General features: G+C 41.6%; 1 protein-coding gene across 3 annotated transcripts in view; it reads right to left on the bottom strand.

Annotated features, from left to right (window-relative positions):
* The window catches only part of pias1b (protein inhibitor of activated STAT, 1b), a 97064-nt gene that overhangs the window by 54961 nt on the left and 16306 nt on the right, over positions 1–25797 (bottom strand). Inside the window, exon 1 of one of the 3 annotated variants that reach the window (XM_060923889.1) lies at positions 7869–10278. The exons of 1 other annotated variant lie outside the window; for it this stretch is intronic. In XM_060923889.1, coding sequence (XP_060779872.1) covers positions 7869–7901 — 33 coding nt within the window. In that variant the 5' untranslated portion in view covers positions 7902–10278. Of the gene's footprint in view, positions 1–7868; positions 10279–25797 lie in introns of those variants that run through there. One more of the 3 variants, XM_060923887.1, reaches the window with a different exon arrangement.

Below are 25797 nucleotides of genomic sequence, written 5' to 3'. Positions count from 1 at the left end.
ACAGACAGAAACTTTATACTCTACACTTTCATATGTGCCCACCACCAAATGCGATATATTTTAAAATTACCTAAATTGGATGAACCATAAAACATGTCACCTTACTCAGTCACACCTGAATCGGAGCGCTGAGCGCCCACTTACAACGCCCACCGCAAACAGGACAAAATCTTTCAAGCATAGTTAGGCTGTCTGGAGGTAAAACTTGTTGCAAGATGGCACACGTATTTTATGCGCTTCGGATGATTCAGGACAGCGATTTAATTCAATCTTGAGAATTGCGACACTGATGATGAGCGGTGCCTTTTTTTTTTTTTATTTCAAGGTCAATCCAGCCGAAGATCAACTTGAGGAAGCGTAAATATTTCTTCTATTTATTATGAGCAGATCGGCTGATGTGTGCGCATACACAGGAAAAATTACTGAGCAATTTTTCCAGAATTAAAAGCATTTTCCTCAGAAATAGTTAATTTCGCTGTACTTTGAGTTGAGAGAGTAAAATTTGGAGTTGGGGTGGGAGCAAAATTAGAGTAATTGTGTAACAGAGTTGGTTTTGGCTCTAAACTGAGTAAAATATTACAAGAGTTAATTTCAAGACACACTGAACAGAGTCAAATACCAAAATAAAGTCAAAATACCAGATAAATGAAGCTGTTGTAAAAAGCAGTTTTAGAACTGTGTTGGAATGTGTGAAAAAAACAAAAAAACAAAAACATGACCTTACCCATTGGGACTTGACCTGATGGGATTAAGAGTTGGCAGTGAGAGGGCTGTTCACTCTTTTCATTGAATGGAACGGATTTTTTTTTTTTACCCCTCCCACTGCCAACCCTTTATCCCAAAACAATAGGACATACATTTTTTTGACAGCCAGTTAATTGTCCAAATCAATGGAGCAGATGTAGGTTTTGTGCTTGATCCATTCCTAAGACTGAACAGAATCACCACAAGTGACCAAAACAGTTCGTCACAATGGGCAATGTTTTTACACACATTCCAACACAGTTCTAAAACTGCTTTTTACATCATCTTCATTCATCGGGTTTTTTTTTTTTTAAGTACAAATCATATCATACATATGGTAGGTATGTATGACGAGGAATCATGGTTACAGTTAATAAATAAACCAGAGGGTAACAAACTTCGTACTTACCGTCTTTTTAAGGATACATTTGAGACAGAGCCCTATGTACAAAATATATTATCAAGACCGCGTCGAAGTGCCTTTGCTAAATTCAGATGTGGAGTTGCTCCTTTAGCAATAGAAACTGGTAGATATACAAAGCACCCAATGGACAGACGTTATTGTACAGTATGTAATCATGGCTCCATTGAATCAGAAGCCCATGTTCTTTTACACTGTGACATCTATGTGGACATTCGTGATGAATTATTTCATGCACTATCTAAGCATATTGTTAATTTTAATGATACAAATAAATTGTGTGTAATTTTATCTGGTAAATATTGCATCAACGAATGCGCCAAAGCCTGCTACCTTATTCTAAATAGAAGACTGTTTTTTACGAGTTCCAATTTATAAAACAACTGTTTGTGCTTTGTTTCCTTGGTACCATATTGTACGTCTTTATATAATTTTTTTAATGACTTTTTTAGTTGGTGTCTCAGCTCTTTTTGAGTGGTCCCTAACACTTTTTATTTTTGTCAAAGGGAGGGGGGTAATTTGACCGAATTTTATATTTGTATACCTCTGTATTGCATTTTTATTGCGTGTTGTGGAGTGACACCGAAATAAAGTCTGTCTGTCTATCTATCTATGGTAGCCGAACTTGTGCTGAATACAAGGTCATATGAGTTTGAAAATACTAAGATTTGTTGAAACTGACAAAATCAGAGCATACCAAAATCACTAGAGTGCCAGAAAATGCCCTCAGATGGTTAACTGCATGAGTCATTTATCCATTATGAGAAAACATATCTAGATTCCAAAACATTCTTTGTTACTCATTCTTCAAATGTTTATTATCCTAAAAATTAGTAACGTCTAGTTGTAAAGGAAATGAAACTGTGCTGCAGCAGCCTGCTCATGCAATATTCACACACATGCACTCATTTCCCCACACACACACACCTTTCGCAGAGAACATGACAATGAGCAACAAAGAGAACATTCGCCAAAAATACAGTAAAGTTGCTTATAAATATAGTGTAGTTGCCCTGTTATAGTTGCAAACCGTCTCTCACGTCTTATCAGCCCCCCTCCCTTCCCCCGCTGTATGCGCACAAACTCGCACACATGCACTCTGGGCTGTCTTGTCATCTGGCTGCATCCGAGACACGAAGTATTGAGGACATGACGCTGTTTACAGTATCCACTGCAGTGAACAAGTCCAAACACAGTCTTATTGTTATCCATGGAAGACAGCAGACAGACAACCTCAAACGTTATCAAGTTATAATTACGAATTACTGGTAATATAACATTAACTTTTAATGAGGGAACGTTAACGTCAGTGTGTCCGATTCTCGTCTCCTCACTTTAAAACGGCGCGCTGTTGAATTTGCAGTTTTCGCTTGTTTCGGAGTCAGAAAAGCTGCCAACACGCCTAGTAGTGCACCTTTGTTGTTCAAAATACGAGTGCATGCTCTCACCAGAGCTGCTGTGATATTACAGCGAGATCTGATCCTTTGTTACGGTCTTTACTGCCCACAAGATTGTGTCATGCACATGCTCCGACAACAGAACTCTTTTCAGGCCCCGAGGAGCAAGTTGGCTCTTCATGTAATGAAGTTAAAGTAGCAGAAACGAATCAAGCTTGAAATGGATCCGTTTTTGGTTAAAATTAAATTATTCTGTATACTCTATTCAGTATTTTATATTTTCAACTAATTAGCATCCCTTCCTGAGTTGACGTGAGCACTAAAAATAATAATAAAATGTGCTAGACCAGTGGTTCTCAAACTTTTTTCACCAAGTACCACCTCAGAAAATACTTGGCTCTCCAAGTACCACCATAATGACCAACATTAAAATACAGTAGCGTAGTCGGCCTAAGTATTCATTAAAAACAAGGCGGAGGTTTTATTTAACAAGTATATTTAATACTGTTGGCCACTGTAACATTACACACAGTACTTTGAACAGTAACACTGTGTTTAAATATAGGAAAATAAAACACTGTACTTAAATAATGAATCAAATAAATTGGCCAAATCTGCAACATCTGTAGTCTCATCAAGCTGTATGGTAAAATATCTACTGTTCTTAATGCGCTCAATCAGCGTCTTTTTAACATCGTCAGCCATGTCGTTTATTCTCCTTGACACGGTGTCATTTGAAAGCGGCACCAAGTTTAACTCTCTGGCAGCTTTCTCTCCACACATGATGCGTGTCATCTCTTTGGCTAATGGCAAACACAGCAGTTCCCCGATTGTGTGCGGCTTACCGGCTCTGGCGATCAGGAGGCTGGCACGATATGAAGCTTCCTGTGCTTTGGCTACGGGTGTACCATAGGACAGAATGGTGGACTTGGACTGCTTCAGTTCATCACGTTTTCGTAAAAAAAAAAAAAAAAATCCAGTGGTTTGTCCTTTAGTGCTGTGTGTTTGGTTGTAAGATGCCGTTTGAGATGCGATGGTTTCATGGACTCATTGCTCAGAACGTCCCCGCGTACAACACACTGCGGCCTGGGCAGCTCCTGTCCCGCTCCAAATGAATCCCAGTTTTATGTATTTTTCGTCATACTTCCTCCTCACTGGTTTCTGCTGTTTGCTATCAGTTCTGGGGTGTTTTTTGCCACTGTCGTTAGTATCCACACTCGGCTCACGCACGTCCTCTTCAGTTCTCCCTCTCTCCTGATCCACGCTCCCATTCGCGGATTTAAGCCACGACAGTAATTTTGTCGTACTCGTCATAATTAGCAAAGCCACCTCCACCTTTTCCCATCACAGCCGAGTCTACCAATGGTGGATAACCGTCTGTCAGCGGAACCGGCAGGAATGCGTACGTACGCTACGTATGGCTACCCAGAAGCACTTGCAAACTTTTTAAAATTATTAACTTAATTTGTATCTCCTTTCATTTTCTTGTCATCGGTTGATGAGATATTTTCATCCATTCGGATATCTCATCATCTCATTATCTGTAGCCACTTTATCCTTCTACAGGGTCGCAGGCAAGCTGGAGCCTATCCCAGCTGACTACGGGCGAAAGGCGGGGTACACCCTGGACAAGTCGCCAGGTCATCACAGGGCTGACACATAGACACAGACAACCATTCACACCTACGGTCAATTTAGAGTCACCAGTTAACCTAACCTGCATGTCTTTGGACTGTGGGGGAAACTGGAGCACCCGGAGGAAACCCACGCGGACACGGGGAGAACATGCAAACTCCACACAGAAAGGCCCTCGCCGGCCACGGGACTCGAACCCGGACCTTCTTGCTGTGAGGCGACAGCGCTAACCACTACACCACCGTGCTGCCCCCATTCGGATATTATGGATAGTATTTCACGTTTTATTTTATTTTTAAAATTTTATTTATATTTAATTAAGTGATTCTTTGGCGTACCACTAGAATGGAGCCCGCGTACAGGTACTCCAGGACTAGGCTTGAAAATTGGTAAAATATCAGGAATAAAACTTCACATGCTTGCTGTTATTAAATAAATGAAAAGGTGTGATGGGGCCAGAGTTCCTAGGTGGCTTATTCCTCTTTCATTACACAGACACGAGTGTTTTAGTGGGAAATACACCACTCGTATTTTTCACACGAACTACATCCTGGACACGAAGTAATACATTATCTTCACTCGTGAGGAAATCGATGAATTGTTTTGATAAATTTGAGTACTTTTTGTTTGTGAATGTGTCTATATAATAAAAAGAAAGATCACATGTTGGCTTGAAGGCATGAAGTTTATCTTTGTGTTGAAAAACTTGCATTTTTCATACGCAGACCTGAGTGACATTGAAATAATATTGGCTGGTTTTTTCATGGTCTATCAGATATATTCCATTCAGCTAGCATGATATTGAACAAATATGTATTATTATACATACGTACATACCCTTCTCAAAGGCCATCGCTAGCTTACCCGTGACTTGGTGCAGTTAGCACGGCAGTCCAGTTACCTTCCAGCTAGCGTAGTGTTAGCGAAGGCCAACGCCAGCGCAGTCAAGCCAAACATTATTATTTTCCCTGTGTAATTTACTTAGTTACTTTTAAAAATCAACCTCGACAGCTACACACAATGGCGCGGCCTGGCAGCCAAAATTCTCTCAAAATCTTCCGCTTTTAATGAAGCAAACCTGGCGGCCATGTTTCTTTACAAACTGTCACAGTCACTAGCTAGCACAGAAGTTTTACATCTCTGACGTGTCTCTTTTCCAGTTTTTCAATGTCCGTTTGTATGTTTTTCTCTTGTAAATATGTGTGAAGAATATATAATGAAGTTTTGGTAGCCTTTCGGGTGTTCAATGAGTCTTTAGTTTATTTATTTAGTGCTTAAACCTAGCACTGGATTAGCCTCGTCTTCTCTCTTTCCCAGCGGACAAAGAAATGATTGTGCGCATCCACAGCAGAAAAGTTTTGTTATTGGATTTTCGCATCAGCTCATATGGACATATAGATATGTCCATATAATATCAAGAACATTACATGTGTGGTTTTCTTTTTATTATATAGACAGACACATTCACAAACAAAAAAGAAGTACCCAAATTTATCAAAACTATTTATCGATTTCCTCACGAAATGACATACAGAGATTTAGGTCATGGTTTTGGTTCTCCATGTCCCAGATATAGAGCGTGTGAAAAATATATGAGTGGTGTATTTCCCAGTAAAAACGTTCGTGTTAGGGATGTTCAATATTCACCGTTTAACCGATAACCAATAAGAGTTTTAATCGATTAAGATCAGTTAAATGGTTAATTAAAAAAAAAAACACCAATACAATTTGTACTGTGGTAAACACACACACAATGTATAGAGGGTAACAGAAATGAGACAGAGGGCCTAATGTTACAGCATATCAACTCATGGAGACGTATCGACACAGGCAACCAATACAGGTGCCTATAGGCTTTAGCCATATCTGCAGTCTGAGTGAAATGAAACGAGCCAAAAAGTAGTGGTGTTTGGGACCATTTCGACTGAAAGGACGACGATTTTATACATAAGCTATGTTGAGCAGAATATAGCAGAATGGGCAATGATATAATCGGCAAAATGTCTTTCTCCACCATTAAACAAATCCTCCGAGTTACCTCGTCAGACCGCTGGGAATCACGGTTTCTCCCGGCTGACATGGAGGGCAAAGCCAACGTTGGCTGTTGATCATTAATTAAAATTACACATACCCAATAGCAGAGCTGGTTTTCGTTACAGTACTCGCCGCGTTTATACGTTAGAAAGTGTGCCCACTTGCTGTTCATTTTACTAGGCCTGAGTTTTACAATATTTTCCCTACACAAGAGACGTAGGCTGCCGGTGAAGCGGGATTAAACGTTTGTTTTGGGCAATTCCATGTAAATGTCAACCTCACCATGCAAAAATAAAGCAACATGTAATACATCAAAACCACTCCCAGAGATATCACCTAGGCCTGTATTTTACAGATGTGAATAAGTTGAACCAATTTGTAACCAACCTAATATGTCACTGTCAGTCTTTCTTTCTTATAATGTAAAACCCAAGCTAAAATCAACTTTGATCATGTACAATTCTATATTATTGCCACAAGCCACAGAAATGTATGCTAAAATCCACAAAACAGCAAAACAATAGCCATCCTAAATATTATTGAAGAACTTTGATAGTTTTAGCTGATATTTAGAGAGTTTTTCAAAGGGCTATGGTGGTTAAATTGCTGATTTTCTAAACATATGCCATGTCTATTTCAGACGCGTCACATCCATAACGGAATTTCGTCACATCCATAACGCTGACTTTTCCTTCCGAAACTCTGCATGAAATACAAAATATTTTAAACAAAGATTTTTTTAATATTCACCTTGGACCCCTCTATCAAATGGATCTCTCCATTTCGACATTAGGTTTACAATTTCAGAGTTTGATAAAAATGTACAGTCACCCAAGAAAAGTGATACTTTTTCTGTCACATCCATAACGCATCTTTTATTGGCATTTTCTGGCATGCCCTAGATGTACTATGGGAATTGTTCTTGTTCTATCACTTCTCCAGTATGGTACAGCCTTAAAATATGCAACACCTGTTTAAATACTGGGAGACAATAAAACATGCACTGGGTCATTTGTTGCCATTTTGAGTTCAAGTGTCACGTCCATAACGCTGGAATTGCTCTTTTGTTAATCTGCAAAGTCTGGCAATGTCTTGCTAATTATTCACACAAGTTATGAATTGTTTGCACTTGAAAAATAATAAATAAAAGCACTTCTAATTTCTCAAGCATTTTTTGCACTGGTGTCATGGTTACGCATCCATTCTAAATATGCCTATATTTTCTTCTCGGTTAACCATCAATTAAGGAGTCTCGACTATCGGTGATGAAAAAAAATTTAAAACGGACATCCCTAGTGTGTGTATGTATGTATAATCAGGCTTACAGTACTCGAGTCCAAGACTCGGACTCAAGTCTGACTTGTGCCCTAATTTTAAGGACTCGTGACTTGGACTCGTACGTTGACTGCATTCGGATTTGTAAACTGGAGACGAGGACTTGGATTTTCTCTTTATTTTTTGTAACATGCCATAAATAATTTGGCATAAGATACTAATTTCATACAAAAAAGTGTTACACCTGCGTGCCTTGGCGTGTGCATCAGATAGACTCTCAGGCACGCTCCGTGCACAACTTGCACCTACACAGAATTAAGGCACAACCAGCACACCTATATAAAAACTGAAAAAACACTTACCTTGCGAAGTATCGAGCTGCGTTGCTGACACATTACCGAGCCGTATTTCCTTCCTCGTTTGTTTTCTTGTTTCTCGTCTATTATAGCCTGTTTGTGTCTCACTCGACCTATTGGCTGTTTCACTGTTTTACGATTTTGCTTGCCATTCTGGATTGTTTACCGTCTTCACTTGTATTAATAAAACACACTTTCTGCACTTACATCCGTCTCCTAACCATCTCTGACAGAATACGTCACACTCCCTGACAAAGAGAACGCACATTCACCTGTTCATACATCACGTTCAGGAACAAACTAACGTTAATGGAGCTAAAATGCCTGGAGAGAAGCCCCTAGGATTGTCTGCTTTGCTTATACAGACTTCCCGTGCAGTGGGGTAGGGGTGGGGGGGTTGCACTGCTGTGTGTTCCATATGTAGAAGAACTATCGAGGAGACGACGGGGACAACCTTGAACTTCAATAGTCATTTGGCAAGACTCCACCCAGAGAAGGAAGTGACACGCTGTGCTCATAGTGGAGCTTGCTTGCTGACTGATGAACTAGCGAGTGTGAATCCTCTCTCATGTGATTTGCCCTGTTGATAGTGGGCGGGGCTTGCTGAGCGATGAACAAGTTTTTTTTTTTAAATCTGTAGCCTGTTAACTAAAATGGGGCAGTCGAGCAGTAACGGTAGTCCAACACCGTAGCAGAGATGCTTTCACATAAAGGCAGCAACGGCCACCGTCAAACGGTTCGGTCGGAGTCTTGTTCTCGGACTTGACTTGAAATTTTCTTTAAATGACGAATACTGGGGACTCGAGGTTTAGTGACTCGACTACAACACTGGTGTGTGTGGGTGCATGTAGACACAAAATCAAAAATATGTTTCTTCACTGTGATTAGAGGAAAAAAAAAAAACACGTCAATCAGCATTTATCTATTAAATATTTAATATATAGTTTATTATGGTGGAAAGTGACGTTTGATTAACGGTGGTATAGAGGGTTAGGATTTGATAAGTTATTTACTTCTTCCTAATCCTTTCCAAACATTATTATGTTATTGCCTTGTGGCTACGCTATTCTGTTTATGACAATGTTTTAATTATTTTTTGTTTGTTTTTATATCTTCTTTACTGTTCGGAATAAAGCAATCAATCAATCAATCAATCAATCAATCCACCCACAGTTCAGTTGGTCGGGTTCAATGCCCGAACTGATAATCGCATCATCAGTTTTTCTCTGGCTAATCAGACACAAGGTACGCCACCACTCTTGCCGGAGCGGTTGGGGGTTAGGTGCCTTGCTCAAGGGCACTTAAGCCAATCTTGCTGATCCAGAGAATCGAACCAGCAACCTTTTGGTCCCAAAGCTGTTTCTCTAACCATTAGGCCATGGCTTCCCCTTATGCACAGTAGATTAAAAAAAATTTTTTTTTACATCTCTTAACATCTACGATTTGATCATAACTAAAAGCAACAGTTTTGCTAGTCCTGTTCTCTGCTGATCAGAACTGTATGCATGTCAGATTGGATAGTTATTGACAGCAGCATCTCCAATGTAACATAAAAAAAAAAAAAACACTTGTGAATGGAGTGAGTGTTAGAGAAGAAAGCAGGAATGACTGAGTAAAGCTTCTGAGGCAGTTTTGTTTTCAAAAGACGTGACATAGAACAAGAAGCCAAGCGGAACAGTCAAATCAAACGCAGAAAGACATGAACTAAAGCAGATTCCTGACCCTTAAATGCGTGATCGAGAGAAAACACAAGGGTACGCCAGGCTCTCTTCTCTCCTACACCACCATGGATGAAATCACACATCACACACACAAGCTCTGAACGACGGCATCGACGAAGAGAGGCGTTTAAGCTCCAGTCAAAAGTCTACAAGCACGGTCCAGCATAGCACGTGCAAAGAAGTGATGCCTTTCATAGCAGCACATCAATGATGCATGAACATTTAAAACGGAAGCACCAAAAGTTCCTGCCGGATGGGTCTGAACTGTCCGATTCAACAGTCTGAACAGTTGATGTTACTGTATGACATTTTACATGTTTTTGGAACGTTGGTGTGATGTGAACATAATCGCTACCTGAAATGAATATATTTTGTGTTCGATGCTCATTCCCTTCAAGTGCATTAGCCTTTCCACCAGGTGAATTTTATTTATCCACTGGTTTGGCTGGAAACACAGTCGTGTAGTTTTCAGGGGTCTCCTGGATTGCTTTAGCAGCAGGTCAAACATTAGAAATGCTCTGGCTAAACCATAAATGTTGACACCTCTGGTGTAGTGCTGCATTGATGCCTGAGGACCTGCAACCACTAAAGGACAAATGAATTCCAGATTTTATCGAAAATCATACACCAGGTTAACAGGGTGGCATCCGGGATCTACAACTCAGAAGACATCATCCTGTCCTGACCCCAGTCCCATTGAGAAGACATGACACTGGCCATTTAAACAATATAAATCCAAAAAACATGCATTAGAAGAAGAAGAAGAAGAAGACGCCTTTATTTGTCACTAGAGCTGGGCGATATGGCCTAAAAAAAAAAAAAAAATCTTCGATTTTTTCACAAAAAAATCCGATTTTTTCACAAAAAAATCCGATTTTCGATTTTCATCAATTTTTTCCACCTACTAAAAATCAAACTACAGATGACAAAGAAATGGTTCAAATCAAGTTTTACCTTTATTTTGTTTTCCCTTTGGAGTTAAAGTGCAACCAGAAACCAAAAAGAAGCCAAAAAACAAGCTTGTAGATGAGATGGCAGATCATGCCATTGTAAACAGTGAGAACATACAGTAACTTTTAGAAAGCGTTCTCCAACATACCGTAAAATACCAAATAATAGCCCGGGCGATTATTTGTCTCAATCACGTAAGAGACCCGGCGCGTATTAGAGACTAGGCAGCTATTTGGAACAGGCGATTAATTCCTTCTTCACAAACACCTTCCCCAAAATCTACCTCAGAATGGGGAAAAAATCATTCTCAGATAGGCCTACTTTTAACCAGTATAACTTACAGTTTGTTTAGAGTTAGATTACAGATAGCACGGTGCCGACTTCGGGGAATTTTGAAGACGCAGAATGCATCTTCGCATGGCACAGTCGGGGTGGATAAAGGATAAATCACACACCTTTTCCTGTTAATGACTAGTTAAGCGCATGCTTTACAAAATAATCAAGAAACCACACCATTGTCTGTGCGCAGCACTGTGATTTAATTACTCTGCAAAGTTATGGTCACTTGCTATCACCCTCACCCATGCAGCCTCCACCCTTTGCGCTTCGCGATGTCTGTCAATCTGAAATTGCATGGAGGGCGCGACGTTGAAGCAACATAATTAGGGTGCGAAGTGTCAAACCAAAGGGTTTTTTCTTATGCTGAAAAATAAGTGACCTGCAGTGGCTACATACTGTCATCTTGCATTCTCACGTTTCTCTCCAAGACGTCTCCCTATTTGGCCGATATGAGCCTATTCCCCGAGTGAGTTGGTACGGTGGCTCGACCCCGTAGAAAACTTAAAGTTCGGATGAAAGTTAGTTGAATAGGTTACTGACTTGTAGGCCTACATGTTGCCTGCCTGACGCGTGCTTCTGCCCAACTTGCACGACAGATTACTTGTTGAAAAGGCCCCTTGGATTAGATTGGCCGCGAGCAGACTGAAATGCATGTTAGAACGCTCTCACCTTTTTTGTAAAGCGTCTTCCAGATCCGAATGGGTAAGGGCAAGTGAAATGGTATAAGGTCTTTAATAAAACTCAGTGTGTGCTTTGACGCATGCATTCGGCAATTTAGGTCGTTTAACAGAAGCAGCAGTCCAACCTTGGAAACCCGCAGTCCTCAATGTCACCACACACGCTGGCTTTCGTTGGGTATACCCAAAGGGGTGGCTAAGACATCTGTCAAAAGTTACGGAGTTGCATTCCTCAAGAAATATTACGGTAGACCAAGATTATAACATTGAAATGGCATGTTTATTATCACGTAACAAAATGTTGTAAACAGTATTATAGAAATAATTTCATTCATTCATTCATTCATTCATATTGTTTCGGTAGAAAACTATGCAATGCAAAATCGTTTAAACACCAGAAAACCAGAAAAGTGCTGGGCCTCAAGATTCTAGATAGAACGTTTGGAAGCTTTTTTTTTTTAGACCCCGGCGAGTATTCAGAACCGGCCTTTATTTGTCACAACACACGCGTACACCCGGCCGTGAAAGGGAACTCGGCGGTTAATTGGAACTCGGCTATTATTTGGTATTTTACGGTAGCTTAGTTTCAAACTGGCACTGACACAATGCACCCTCAAACTTAAAATAAATAAATGCCCCTTCAAAAAAAAAAAAATATATATATATATATATTAAATAAAATTGTGTCCTTTTCGATAAAGCTGACAAAATAGGGAAAGAAATCCCAACTTTCCCACCATACAGTATGTATGGGCACCATGTCTTTTGCAATAAACATCGCGATAGCATCTGTGATTGCCTTCCACCGCGCCCCGTTCTTATCATCAGGCACACAGTTCAAAAACGTGTCCGGGACAGTTGCTTGCTTTACTTTGGATGGTGTGCTAGTGCTCTGGCTGTTTTCATTCCGCTGGAGCAGCACTTCTCCCGCTCCACTGCATGCTTCTGTTTAAGGTGTTGGAATAAATCCGTCGTGCTGCTTCCTTTGGAAGCAACCGTTTTCAAACACACCTTACAACGAGGAGTTGCTTGGTCTGCGTCCGACGCAGCAAACCCGAACCAATTCCTGATCACGGAGGAAGTTACTCCTTTCTGGGGCACAAGTTGCAGCTTTCCCCCAATCACTGCCATGTTGTTTGTGTGTGTCTATGGCAAGCGTGCGGGAGGAGGGCGATAGTGTCAGTGCCTGATCCGTCCCTGCTGCCCGATCCGTTTTGCACATGAGCAGAGGGGAGCGTCAGTGGCAGAAGTTAAAACCGAGAGAAAACCGATTTTCATAAAAAAAAAAAAACACACATCGTCCTTAACTGTAAATACGAATTAATTGATAAAATCGATTTATCACCCAGCTCTATTTGTCACACATGCACTCGAGCACAGAGTGAAATATAACCTCTGTATTTAACCACTCTGAAGCAGTGAACACACAAGTCAGCAATGAGCACACACATATGCACATACACACGTGTGTGTGTGTGTGTGTGTGTGTGTATTATATATATATATATATATATATATATATATATATATATATATATATATATATATATATATGTGTCCACAGCAGTGGGCAGCTATACTACAGAACTCAGGGAGCAGTTGGGGGTTAGGTGCCTTGCTCAAGGGCACTTCAGCCCAACCTTCAAGCCATGGCTGCCCCATGTTAACCTAACCGCACGTCTTTGGACTGTGTGTGTGTGTGTGTGGGGGGGTGGGGGGACCCACACAGGCACAGGGAGAACATGCAAACTCCACACAGAAAGGCCCCCGTCGACCGCTGGGCTTGAACCCAGAACCTTCTTGCTGTGAGGTGACGGTGCTAACCACTACACCACCATGCCACCCAATTAACCGAAATGGATGGATAAAGACATCAAAAGGACTGAAAAGCAGCTCTACGAATCATCCAGATTAGTTAACTACCGATATCTAGTTCCTACTCAAGCGAATGAACACAGGCGGTTCGCCTTCTCCTTCCACTGGTTATTTTCTATTATTGATTCAGATGATAATCATCATGGCTTTTGAACATCAATATTTACAATCTATTCATGCAGAAATCCAGATCACTCCACATTCTGAGCACGTAGGACTTGTTTACAGACTTTACACATTCGGTTCCCGATTTAAAACTTCTTTATTTGGCCCAGGGTTTTTTTTTTTGTGGTTACAGTGAGTCACAACGTTCTGACATACTGAAACAGCCTGACAAACAATTACACAGGAGGAAGCACCTCTAAGGGGATGTTATTTTTCATAAGTTAGTTTCCTTTCTAGAAGAAAACAAGCCAGCAGTAACATGCATACTTGACCTCAAGGTTCTTTTGGAACATACTGTGTACATTTCACTCAATGGTCCATTAATGCTTTTCTGATGCAACATGTTCTGAGTGACAGAATAACTTGGTCCCAAAGGTTTTACAGGTATTAACTAGGCAAAATAGTTTCAAAACCAAACAGTAACAAGCAATCCCTGTACTGGCCAGGCTAAATCAGGAAGGCTTTATGTCCATTCGTGACAAAAAGTGCACATGATGTTTCTTGTGGGTTAAGCACGTCTGAATAAACAAAGATTTAATTACCAATTAAAAGTCAGTGTAAAACAATACTGTACGTGTTCTGAATTTGTCACACCACAACAAAAAAAAACGCATTATTAACCACACAGCTAAATCTGAATCAGCAAAAATTTCGTATATAAAATTAGGTTTCAAAATCATGAAAAAATAAGCAGGACTCTCAGCTCTGAGACACTGGGGGCGTGTCCACTGAAGGTGCTTAAACCACACCCAAATCATGGGAAAGGTGCAGCCTCCCTCAACCGTCAAATACCAGTATGACCTGAAAAATGATTGCGAGCAGCTTTATTGGAGTTGTACAGCCGTACACGTCTGAGCCGCCAGTGCTGGAGGACACTGACCTGCCCCGGAATCAGCACGCACATCCGTACTGCACACAGCCACATCCGCGGAAATATAACCGCGCCTAAAGAAGTCTGAATGCTGGACGCCTTTTGGTGTGCTGCTGTTAAAACACAAGTTAAACATCCAAACGCTGCATTTTAAAAATGTTAGTTTGCACCTTCACCAATGTACCTCTCCCCATTCTTCAGGTGCAGCAAAGATAGCACCACATGTAGAATGCAATATAATACGCAATTAGCACACGATTTTATCGTCATCATTAATAATAAGAGTGCTGTAGTCCAGTCACTAAACCTCGAGTTCGAGTCCAGTCTCGAGTCCCCAGTGCTCGAGTCCAAAACTCCAACCGTACCATTTGACGGCGGCTGTTTCAGCGCCATTAACATTAGTTTGTTCCTAAACATGACGTATGAACAGGTGAATGTGCGTTCTCTGTCAGGGAGCGCCAAGTATCCTGTCAGAGATGGTTGGGAGACGGATGTAAGCGCAGGTGTGTTTATTAATACAAGTCAAGACAGGTAAACAATCTGGACTGGCAGACAAAATTGTAAAACAGGCGATAGGTCGAGCGAGGCACAAACAGGTTATCGTAGACTCGGCAGAATCAAAGACGAGAAACAGGGATCAGGAAACCAAACAAGGAAATAAGGCTCGGTAATGCGTCAGCAACACAACTCAACACTTTGCAAAGTGAGTGTGTTTTCACAGTTTTTATAAAAGCGCGCCAAGTCCTGTGCAGGTACGAGCTGTTTACAGCATGAGAGCCTGCTTGGTGCACGCGCTGTCCAGAGCGCACCCGAGAGTCTCTCTGATGGACGCGCCAAGGCGCGCAGGTGTGACAATCTTGCACGAAATGAGTACAAAAATTAACGTAGATATAAATAGCTAATAAATTATTATGGTATGTTACAAAAAATAAAGAAAAAATCTGAGTCCAAGTCACGAGTTTTTAAAATCAGGGCACGAGTCAGACTCAAGTACTACAAGCCTGAATAATAATTAGCAGAACTACAGAGGGCTACCGCACGACGTCACCGCGCCGCGAGATTTTTTTAGGCGCCATATTGGAAGACCAAGTACATGCACTCACAATATAAAACAAAGTACGAGCGGGAGTAAAGTGACACGATGGATGATAATTCTGGTTATGTGAGTACATTACCAGCTGCAGAAAGGGCACGGTATGTGGAGAAACTGGCTGTGATTGATGGGTTTGACCCATATGATAAGACTCGGGGCAAGGGAGAATGGAAACATAAGGAGGACCTGACACCAATTCTGCCATCTGTTTGCTACCCAGACATTGTAAACTATTTGCTGTTTACACCCAGTGCCTACACTGCTGATGACTTGAAGGCCTACAAAGGCCTACAGGCTTACAATTGTTGTTAGTGGCTTGGGTCGTGATATTACAGCTGTTGTTAAGAATAACCTACACATAGTTACGGCCAAGGTAATCTTGTTGATATTTATCTTTTAATAATATATATCTTTTCAGTTGAAAAATTAATACTTTTTGTTACTATTAAGGTATCCATAATTTAGGTTAATTTATCCAAATTATACATATATGTATTTATGATATATGCCTACACAACAACTATGCTTTATTTATATAATAGGAGGGAGAGCAAGCCCCAAACCATCCTAAATTATTATTATTAAATTGTAGAAGTCTGGGAGGCTTGCTCCTCATACAGTTTTCAACTTGGGGCCAATTTAGCCTGTTTTAAATCTGAATTTCTTGCGTTTGCTTACCTCAAAGTGTCCGCAGATCATGCACAGACTTATCCATTATATCCACAGTTTTTTGCCAAGTCTCACACAGGTTTCTTTCAAGTCTACTGTTGGGCCAATAAATCATAAATAAAACAGCTCAGATTTGTTTGTTTAAGTCGTTTGCCACTCCACTTTATTCTCGTGGGTTCACAAACCGCTGCTGTTATTTCCCCCTAATCACGAGTTTGTTGGTCTTCCAAAATGGCGCAGGGTCTGTTTACTTCCGGTTTCGGGTGACGTCAGTGAAAGGGGTCTATAAGGCAGGTAGTATAGTTCAAATGAACCACTGTTGAAAATGCAGTTGTCAGCATACTTGGTGTCTCTGAGGCCCCGTTCACCCCGGCATTAACATGTGTTCTGGGTTGGCTTTGTTCAGTACAGGACCTGGCACAGTAGAACAGTGAAGGCACTAGTTTGGTACCAATGCAATAAACAAACAAAACAAAATTGTGCAAACTGATGAAAAAAATAAACAATAAAACAAAGGTTGTATTGCTTCAACACTGCATTAAACGAGTGAAAACACTGACTTCCTGCTTGTCTGTCTGTGAATGACAGGTGGGAAAAGGAGGATTTATCAGTCGACTAATTTTACAAACATCTGACTAAGGTTATTTCTATAGTCTCATTATTCTTTCATTAGTGAATTCATTAAAAAAAGTTGACTCCAAGGCTTCGTCCACATTAGTTCTAAAATGAAAATGATCCCTGTCCATAACAACACGCCTAAAAACACATCACATGACCATTCACATCACAGCTCATCCCTTTTATATTCTTCCGGGAAAGGGTTACATGATAGGAGCGTGACGAATCAGGGAAGGATACGCTGTGACTGATGAGACCCAGTCAGGAAGAGAACATGGGTGTCTGGGTCATCATTTCAAAAAAAAATTCCACTTTTGCCCGTCTCCACTAAAACACTACCGTAGTTTTCGATCTAAAATGAGGTCAGGAACCTCCATTTAAAAAAAGTTTTCGTTTTAGGGGATTGAACACTCCAGAGCAGTGCGGGTGCCAGGCGTAAACGTAGCAAAAGTGACGCGTTTTAAAACTAAAGTGCATTAATGTGGACGCAGCCTAAGAAGAAAAATGGCAACCTTAGGGCCTCTGCATGCTCTTGCGACAAGGCTTTCGCAGATGGCTTTTCGAAGACAGTTGTAATTTATCGTTGAGCGGGGAGTAATAGGCGTGCGCGATGTTATTCACCGCCACAACGCAAGGGGGCGCGAAGTCGCGAAATCGCTAGGAGTAGTTGGTGGGTGTGGTTAGTGGAGTGTTTATCCTCCGGTTACTTATAATGACTAGAACTGGAGTCGTATAGATGTACGTACTTCCTCACTTCCTCGATCAACCGCTCTTCGTGCTGCTCCATCTTCGCTCGTGTTTTTAAAAATGGCGGTCGTGAAAACAAACCAAACCGGGAAAGTAGGGAAGCGGAAGTGCGTGTACAGCGGCTGTAGAGTGGACCAATCAGAGCCCTCTTGTCTGTGACGCTGTCTGCAAGACTGTCTGCGGTGGTCACAATTTTTGGGAGGTGCGCGCAGAGCGTCTGCGAAGGGGGGGGGGCTACGCAGACGCCATCTGCGAGGACTGCGTTGTCAGCATAAATTGGCCTTTAGAGCCATCATCACAGCGGCTGGCTGCCAGGTATCACCGTGTAACTTTCGGCCGGCTAAACTTATAAGCGGGCGAGTCTGTTAGCAAGATTCAGGACAGGAAATATTGTGAATAAGTTAACCATGGACAAAGTTCAGTACCCACCATTTAGACAATTTTCTATTTATTTATTTATTCAATCATGTGCACCTTCCATTCCTGGAATTCTCTGTATAAATTGGGGTGTCTGTGAATCAGATGTTTCATCAGGTTAGCTGTATTGCCTCCTCCCTCTACATGACCCGAGGCACTGTTTGAACACAGCTGTAAAAGGGGACTCCACCTCTCCACTATCACTCGTCCAAAAAGCAAAATATCACCATATCTCACTCAGAACCTTGTTTCTCATGTCACTAGTGCGTTGAGCAGTTACTGAATCCACAGCGTCCCAAGTGCAGCTAGATAACCGGAAGCTGTGTGTCATGGTCACTGGTCAGAGGGAGAGCTCTTCACTGTTACTGTTATGACCCTTTTCCACTACCCTTTTTCAGCTCGCTTCAGCCCGACACGGCTCGCGTTTTGACTATCTAAGAGCAGCACGACTCAGCTTGCTTCAGCCCTGCTCAGCACCCAAAACTCACACGGTTTTGGAGTGGGGCTGAAGCGAGCCAAACCGAGCCGAGTGGGGCTAGGGGCGTGAGGAGACACTCCCCTGTGCACTGATTGGTGAGGAGGAGTGTCCTCACATGCCCACACACGCCCCGCGAGCACGCTGGGATCTGTAAACACCATAAACCCGGAAGAATTACGAGAATTATGAAGCCTTATGCGCCTCGCCTCATCTATACGCTCTTGCCAGTATCTGTTGGCGTTGTCGGTGACAACAAGCCACAGCACCAAGACCAGCAACACTAACGACTCCATGTCCTCCATGTTTGTTGTTTACTATCCGGGTCGTGAGACTACCGCTTAAAAGGTCACTCATGTCACTGTTTGCGCCGCCTAACGACATCACGTGACGTCCACCCACTTTCGCTAACTCCACTCAATGTGTCCACCCACTTCCAGCCAGCACGGTTCAGCGCGGTTGTAGTCGAAATGCAACTCCAACAGCCCCGCTCAGCTCGACTCAGCCCAACTCAGCACGGCACGGCTCAGCCGCGTTGGTAGTGGAAAAGCGGCATTAGACTAACACCCACAAGCTGCCCGCGTAATCTTAAAGGGCGGACGAAAGAGTGAACTCAAGGTGTCTACAGGTTTGTCCAAGTTAAATGTCAGACTTTTTAAGACTTTCATACCATGTTCCAAAAAAAATTAAGACCAAATCTAAAGTCATGCAAAAACGTACTCTTTTGAAAAAAAAAAAAACTATATAATTTAATGTAACTTACTGCTCTTGTAAACATTCACCAGAAAACACTATTCTAGTAGAAGTACTTCATTTCTTTTCCTTGACAGACATTCACACACTCAGAACACAATATAAGGATCGGATAAACTTGTAACTATGTGACGATCAGAATGCAGTCACAACGTTTGAATCCAGTGTAACAATGTGAAAATGTGAATGAAGTCACACACACAGAATCCAATGCAACAGGTTTTTTAAATTATTTTCTCTGCTTGGGGAGCCACATTGTAAGAAGAATTGTTCAATTCCATCTTTGGTCAAACAACAATGCAGAAAACAACAGTTAAACAATGTGAATGCACGTGCACCTGAAACTTCGGCTCACTCACTTGAAAGGTACGCTCACTTGCACTTCTTAAAACACTTGGAACGATACCCACACAAACAATACTATTCTCTCACATGCACGCAATAGAATATATTCTCTCTCTCACACACACACACACAATATTCTCTTACATAAACAAGACAACACTCTTACTCATTGTACAGTACAATCATTGTTCGAATGTCGGACGACGGTAGCCTCGCAGATCTACCCTCTTCTCCACGACCGTTAGTGGTGGCAGCGCTGAAGTCGGATATTTGAGGCTGATGCTCGCGGCCTTTAGCAAAAGCAACGTGCTTGGCGCTCTTCATATGAGAGTCCACCACTCTTATCCCCATTGTGCCCAACTTAAAAGTCTTACAGCATGCTACACAGTATGCCTCGTTGGCATCTTTGGGTACAGCTTTCAGCCACCACGAGTATTTTGCATCTTGCAGCCAGTCATCATTAAATGTACATTTACCCATTGTGGCTCGGACTACCCTCCATCAACAGATCAGGCACTGAGTGGTTGTCAAGCACGCGTGTGTCTAGCAACCGGTGGATTCGGAGCCTGCGCGGTATAATTGTGAGCATCACAAACAATTAAACTTTTTCCCCATCCAAAAAGTGTACCACATTTTAACGATATGACTGAGTAAAATCTCCATAAATTTCACCTCACCTCATTATCTCTAGCCGCTTTATCCTGTTCTACAGGGTCGCAGGCAAGCTGGAGCCTATCCCAGCTGACTACGGGCGAAAGGCGGGGTACACCCTGGACAAGTCGCCAGGTCATCACAGGGCTGACACATAGACACAGACAACCATTCACACTCACATTCACACCTACGGTCAATTTAGAGTCACCAGTTAACCTAACCTGCATGTCTTTGGACTGTGGGGGAAACCGGAGCACCCGGAGGAAACCCACGCGGACACGGGGAGAACATGCAAACTCCGCACAGAAAGGCCCTCGCCGGCCACGGGGCTCGAACCCGGACCTTCTTGCTGTGAGGCGACAGCGCTAACCACTACACCACCGTGCCGCCCCCTCCATAAATTTAAGATTGAAAATTTAAGACCACAGCGTTTGAAATTTAAGACAATTTAAGACTTTTTAATGGCCTTATTTTAGGAAAATTAAATTTAAGACTTTTTAAGGACCCGCGGCCACCCTGGAACTCTTAAAGGCAACTTTAAAGTATAGTGGAAAAAAAGCTGTGAAATGCAGTAACGTTAACTACTGAAATTTGTGAAATGACGAATCTGTCCTGTTTCAAATGTCAAATTTAGCGGTAACGGTCAATTACCGATAACTGGATCAACCTGGGTGATCGGATCACAAGCGGACAGCACCAAAGGCAGGTGTGAAAGGGCTCGGCTGAGACAGATGGTATAGCGCTGCGACACGTGTCTTTCGGTTTATTCTACGGTATCGTGTTAGGGATGTGAGACGCCCAAGCTGAGATGGTATACATTTCCACATAACAGTGCAATTAAAAAACTATAAATATAGCTGAAGAATATGCTGACTGCTGACAAAATGTATTTTGCAGTTCACCTTTATTAACAGCCTACAAAGAGCAAAACGAAGCAGAACAAAAAAAAAAAACGAAAATCTGAAACCCAAAATTGAAAAGCGAATACCTACCCAACGAATGAACATCCCAATAATCAGAAATTTGGGTTGAGTCCTAATCTGAAGGAGGAGTCATGGTGGAGAGGAAGAAGCAGTAATTTATTCAAAATGATACTAGGTATTCAGATCTATTTTTTGAATGATTAATTGTTTGTCAATTTTATATTTGTTTTCCAAGTTATATCCTTGCACGGAGGCGGCACAGTGGTGTAGTGGTTAGCGCTGTCGCCTCACAGCAAGAAGGTCCTGGGTTCGAGCCCCGTGGCCGGTGAGGGCCTTTCTGTGTGGAGTTTGCATGTTCTCCCCGTGTCCGCGTGGGTTTCCTCCGGGTGCTCCGGTTTCCCCCACAGTCCAAAGGCATGCAGGTTAGGTTAACTGGTGACTCTAAATTGACCGTAGGTGTGAATGTGAGTGTGAATGGTTGTCTGTGTCGATGTGTCAGCCCTGTGATGACCTGGCGACTTGTCCAGGGTGTACCCCGCCTTTCGCCCGTAGTCAGCTGGGATAGGCTCCAGCTTGCCTGCGACCCTGTAGAAGGATAAAGCGGCTAGAGATAATGAGATGAGATCCTTGCACGGAAAGGAGCACTAATTTATTTTAACATGTTCAAATATTATTAGGCAAACATTCTACACTGTGTCCAGACTCAGCAAGAGTATAAGAGCTGCACTAACGCTGAAAACCTGTGGAGGCCTACTTTTATTCCCCACAGAAAACGGATCAGGAACCGATAAGGGAATCAATAATGAATTGGACCGATAATCCATAACGTACCAGAATAGATAATGGGATCAATAAAATCTCATTTTTACACACGCACCTGCTGTGTGACTCCAGGGAAGCCAAGTGAAACAATACCATGGCTGGATCACCGAGGTGACTGAACTAGTTTTGTTGGAACTTTATTGATGTAACTTTTGAATAATTACTATTAAAATGGTGATTTTTACCAAATATTTAACTCGTCTCTTCGGACAGGCAGATGCAGATTTAACTTGTCCAGACCAAACATTTGGTTGTCCCGGACAGTCAGACCACCGTCAAGCCCTGCAATGCCACACAAAAATATGCCAAGAGAGGTTTTTTTTTCTCTCCAATAAAAGAGGAGGTGAGCCAATCAAAACAACTGGAGTATTCACACATCTGGATTGATTTGCACAGATGTGCGAACACTCCAATATCAACTGACATCCAGAAAGTCCTGCTTTTCATCAAAATAATGAGAATTAAATAGGCCTACAAAAAACTGGCAAATCTAACAAAGTACAAGTAACATTAATGGTGATGATAATTAGAAAGTAGGTAAATACGCCTTTTTTTTGTGGAATTCTGACTCCTAGGCAGACTCCAAGTCCCCTTGCAGGCACGCATGTCATGCTCAGATTAAGCATTTCGATGTTGCATATTAACTGGAGCTTCTGTTTGATATTCATCTGTCCTATCAAACAGAAATAACAGAAACGTCTATGAAACGTGCAGCATCGGTATGTATACTGCGTAACGCACAGAAGGAGGGGCGTCGAAATTTGGCACAACGCTGGTCCGCACTCATACATGAGCAAACACTTTGAGCAGCAGAAAAGCAAAAATGTCAGCCATGTATACATAACAACTGATTTGTAAAAGGAGTGTATAAAAACATCCTCTTATGTTTACTGCTGCAGAATCAGCTCCTTTCAGCTGAGTTTTCAGAGTAGACTGTCGCTACCAGTTCCCAATTTCACAACTAATATCACTGTGCCTCCGTACTTTTCTGAAATTATGGTAAAAAATGGTTTTCCCACCTTTTTAGGCTCAGTTCTGGACAATGAAATAGTTTATTGCAATTTTTTTTTTAAAGATAGTAAATCACAAGTGGGGGGGGGGGGGGGGGAATAGACATCACATCAGAAGCCTAGTAAATACGGTTACACCAGTATGTAAGACTTGCGCAAGAAAATATTTTAAAATGATCCACACAGAACCTGAGGTGACCGAGCCAAACACTGCACCAAAAATATATATAATATCTCTATTGCAGTAGCCACACTAGTTGTGCACTACAACCAATGTTCACTCTAGCGCAGTTATTTATATATGAGAGAGAGGATATTACACGGTCGGCTGCGTGAAGATATGAAGTTTATCTCTGAGTGGTGAACATATTCACGAGTGAAAATATTTTTCAACACAAGATGAACTTCATATCTTCACACAACTGTGTAATGTTCTTTATTTGATAGACACACCCACAAAAAAAAACCCCCCGCAAGTAAATCAAAAGCATTTTAAACCGGTTTAAACCAGAGTGAAATATCGGAAAACATGGTCACTTAGATGCATACCACGAGTTGACCTAGTGGTTAGCGTGCAGCGCTCGAAACTAACGGTGTCCCGATGTCCCGGGGACCATAAAAAATGTCATCGGGACACAAAATTATCATATCTGGGACAATCCCGGGACAATGGAAAAAAATAGATCTAGAAAAAAAAGTTCTACATTAATATTATTTACAAAGCCGTAACACATACGTAGACATTCACCTAATTTGTCGATTTTAATTTTAAAACGTTAACAGCGAAAAATACATAGTAGCTACACTTTCGATGCACCTGCATCCGTAGGCTACAGAGCAGCGCATTCTGTTCTAGAATCTTCAGCCAGAGTCCGCATTATATGGACTTGGAATGGAATTGCTACCGCACACGCTGCGCCGACTCTTGCCAGAACAAAAATGCTGAAGTGGTTGAAGCGGACCGGCCGCGGGGAAGAAACTGAAAGCCCAGACATAACGTCTCCGGGACCTTCAGGATCCAAAGTGTCATCGCCTGGTCTGCAGGCAACGCTAGCAACTGAATGAACTTAATGAACACTGTTAGACACGTTATAAAATACAACAGGAATGATGTGGATGATACTGACGGAAGATACCGTTCAACAGAATAAGTGAGTTTTCTTGGTGTCTTTCTAGTTCAGAAAGTTTAGTCAGTCAGCAGCACAACTAGGCTCGGACCTGCCACTATGCTGATGTTGCTAACATTTGCACCCACGTTTCGGCAGCGAAAGTTCATAAAATGGATAACGGAAAGTTCATAAAATGGATAACGGAAAGTTCATAAAAATGGATAACGGAAAGTTCATAAAAATGGATAATGGTGATGGATAACGGAAAGTTCATAAAAATGGATAACGGAAAGTTCATAAAAATGGATAACGGAAAGTTCATAAAAATGGATAATGGTAATGGATAACGGAAAGTTCATAAAAATGGATAACGGAAAGTTCATAAAAATGGATAATGATAATGGATAACGGAAAGTTCATAAAAATGGATAACGGTAATGGTGAAAATTATAAGTTGGCCTTATAAGTGCCAACAGATATTCAAGGTATAAGTAGATGAAATGAACATAAAAGGGGTCTTATTTTCAACTAAAGTGTACTGCAGATGTAGGGAGTTGAAACATTTTCTGAATGAGCTAGTTGGCCCCTTTAAATAAACGGGTATCTATTCATACAGTGAGATCGCCAAAGTTTAATAAACTGAAAATGCAATAACTGTAATTTTGAAGTAGATGATGTACAGGACGTGTCGCTTGTGTCTTGTGACTCATTGTAAAAATGATATAAAGGGTTCAAAATCGCATAGTTACAAATATAATAGTAACTTCATATGATAATATTAACCACTGGTTATTTCAGAGAGGAAAAAAATGGGGACACTATTGCTTCCATTTGGGACAATACAACACAGAATTCGGGACCACTGGGGGACACAAAGAAAAAAAGTTAATTTCGAGCCCTGTTAGCGTGTCCGCCTCTCGATCGGAAGATCGCGAGTTCTACTCACGGTCGGGTCACACCAAAGACCATCATAAAAATGGTACCTACTGCCGTCTGGCAAGGCACGCTGCAATACAGATGCGAGTGGGGAGTCAAACTCTCGCAGTTACCAGAGAACTAGCCCCCCACTGTAACTCTAGCTATGTAATAGGCGAGACGCCGAGGGCTACGGAAACGGAGATCGGCACCGCCCTATGCGCCACATGGTGTGGGAAGGACTTTTGACTTTGATGTCACTCAGATCCACGATGTATTTCATATAAAAAATTGCAAGTTTTTCCAACACGAGAAGAAACTTCATATCTTCAAGCCAACGTGCGGTTTTCTTTTATTGCACAGACACAAACAAAAATACCCAAATTTATCAAAATAATTCATTGAAATCCTCATGAGTAAGGATATTGAAAAATGTGTCACGGTTGGGCCAAACAAAAAAAAAAAAATTAATTGTTTCCTATTACATGCCTTGAAAAATTAGTGTAGGTCGGTAGGGATTTTTTTTTTGAAGAAATGTTTCCATGGCTATCGCCACTCTTTATCCCCCATATTCACAATAAAATATCCACCCACCCAGTACTCTGTTTGAATGCATGTTTGCAGGTATTCTGTTTTCAGAAATAAACACTAAAGAACACTTTTCAAAAATTTATTTCGAACCATACACAAACTTCTCACACTGAACATGTGCGTTGAACTGTAAAGATCAGCTGCTCAATGTCTGCTTCCCATACGGCCTGTAGCAAATGTCTTTTATGCCTTTTT

The sequence above is a fragment of the Neoarius graeffei genome, chromosome 6, assembly GCF_027579695.1.
Source record: "Neoarius graeffei isolate fNeoGra1 chromosome 6, fNeoGra1.pri, whole genome shotgun sequence".
In the NCBI taxonomy this organism is placed as follows: domain Eukaryota; kingdom Metazoa; phylum Chordata; class Actinopteri; order Siluriformes; family Ariidae; genus Neoarius; species Neoarius graeffei.
The sequence above is the reverse complement of the archived record's forward strand: the minus strand, read 5'-3'. Positions and strand labels throughout refer to the sequence as shown.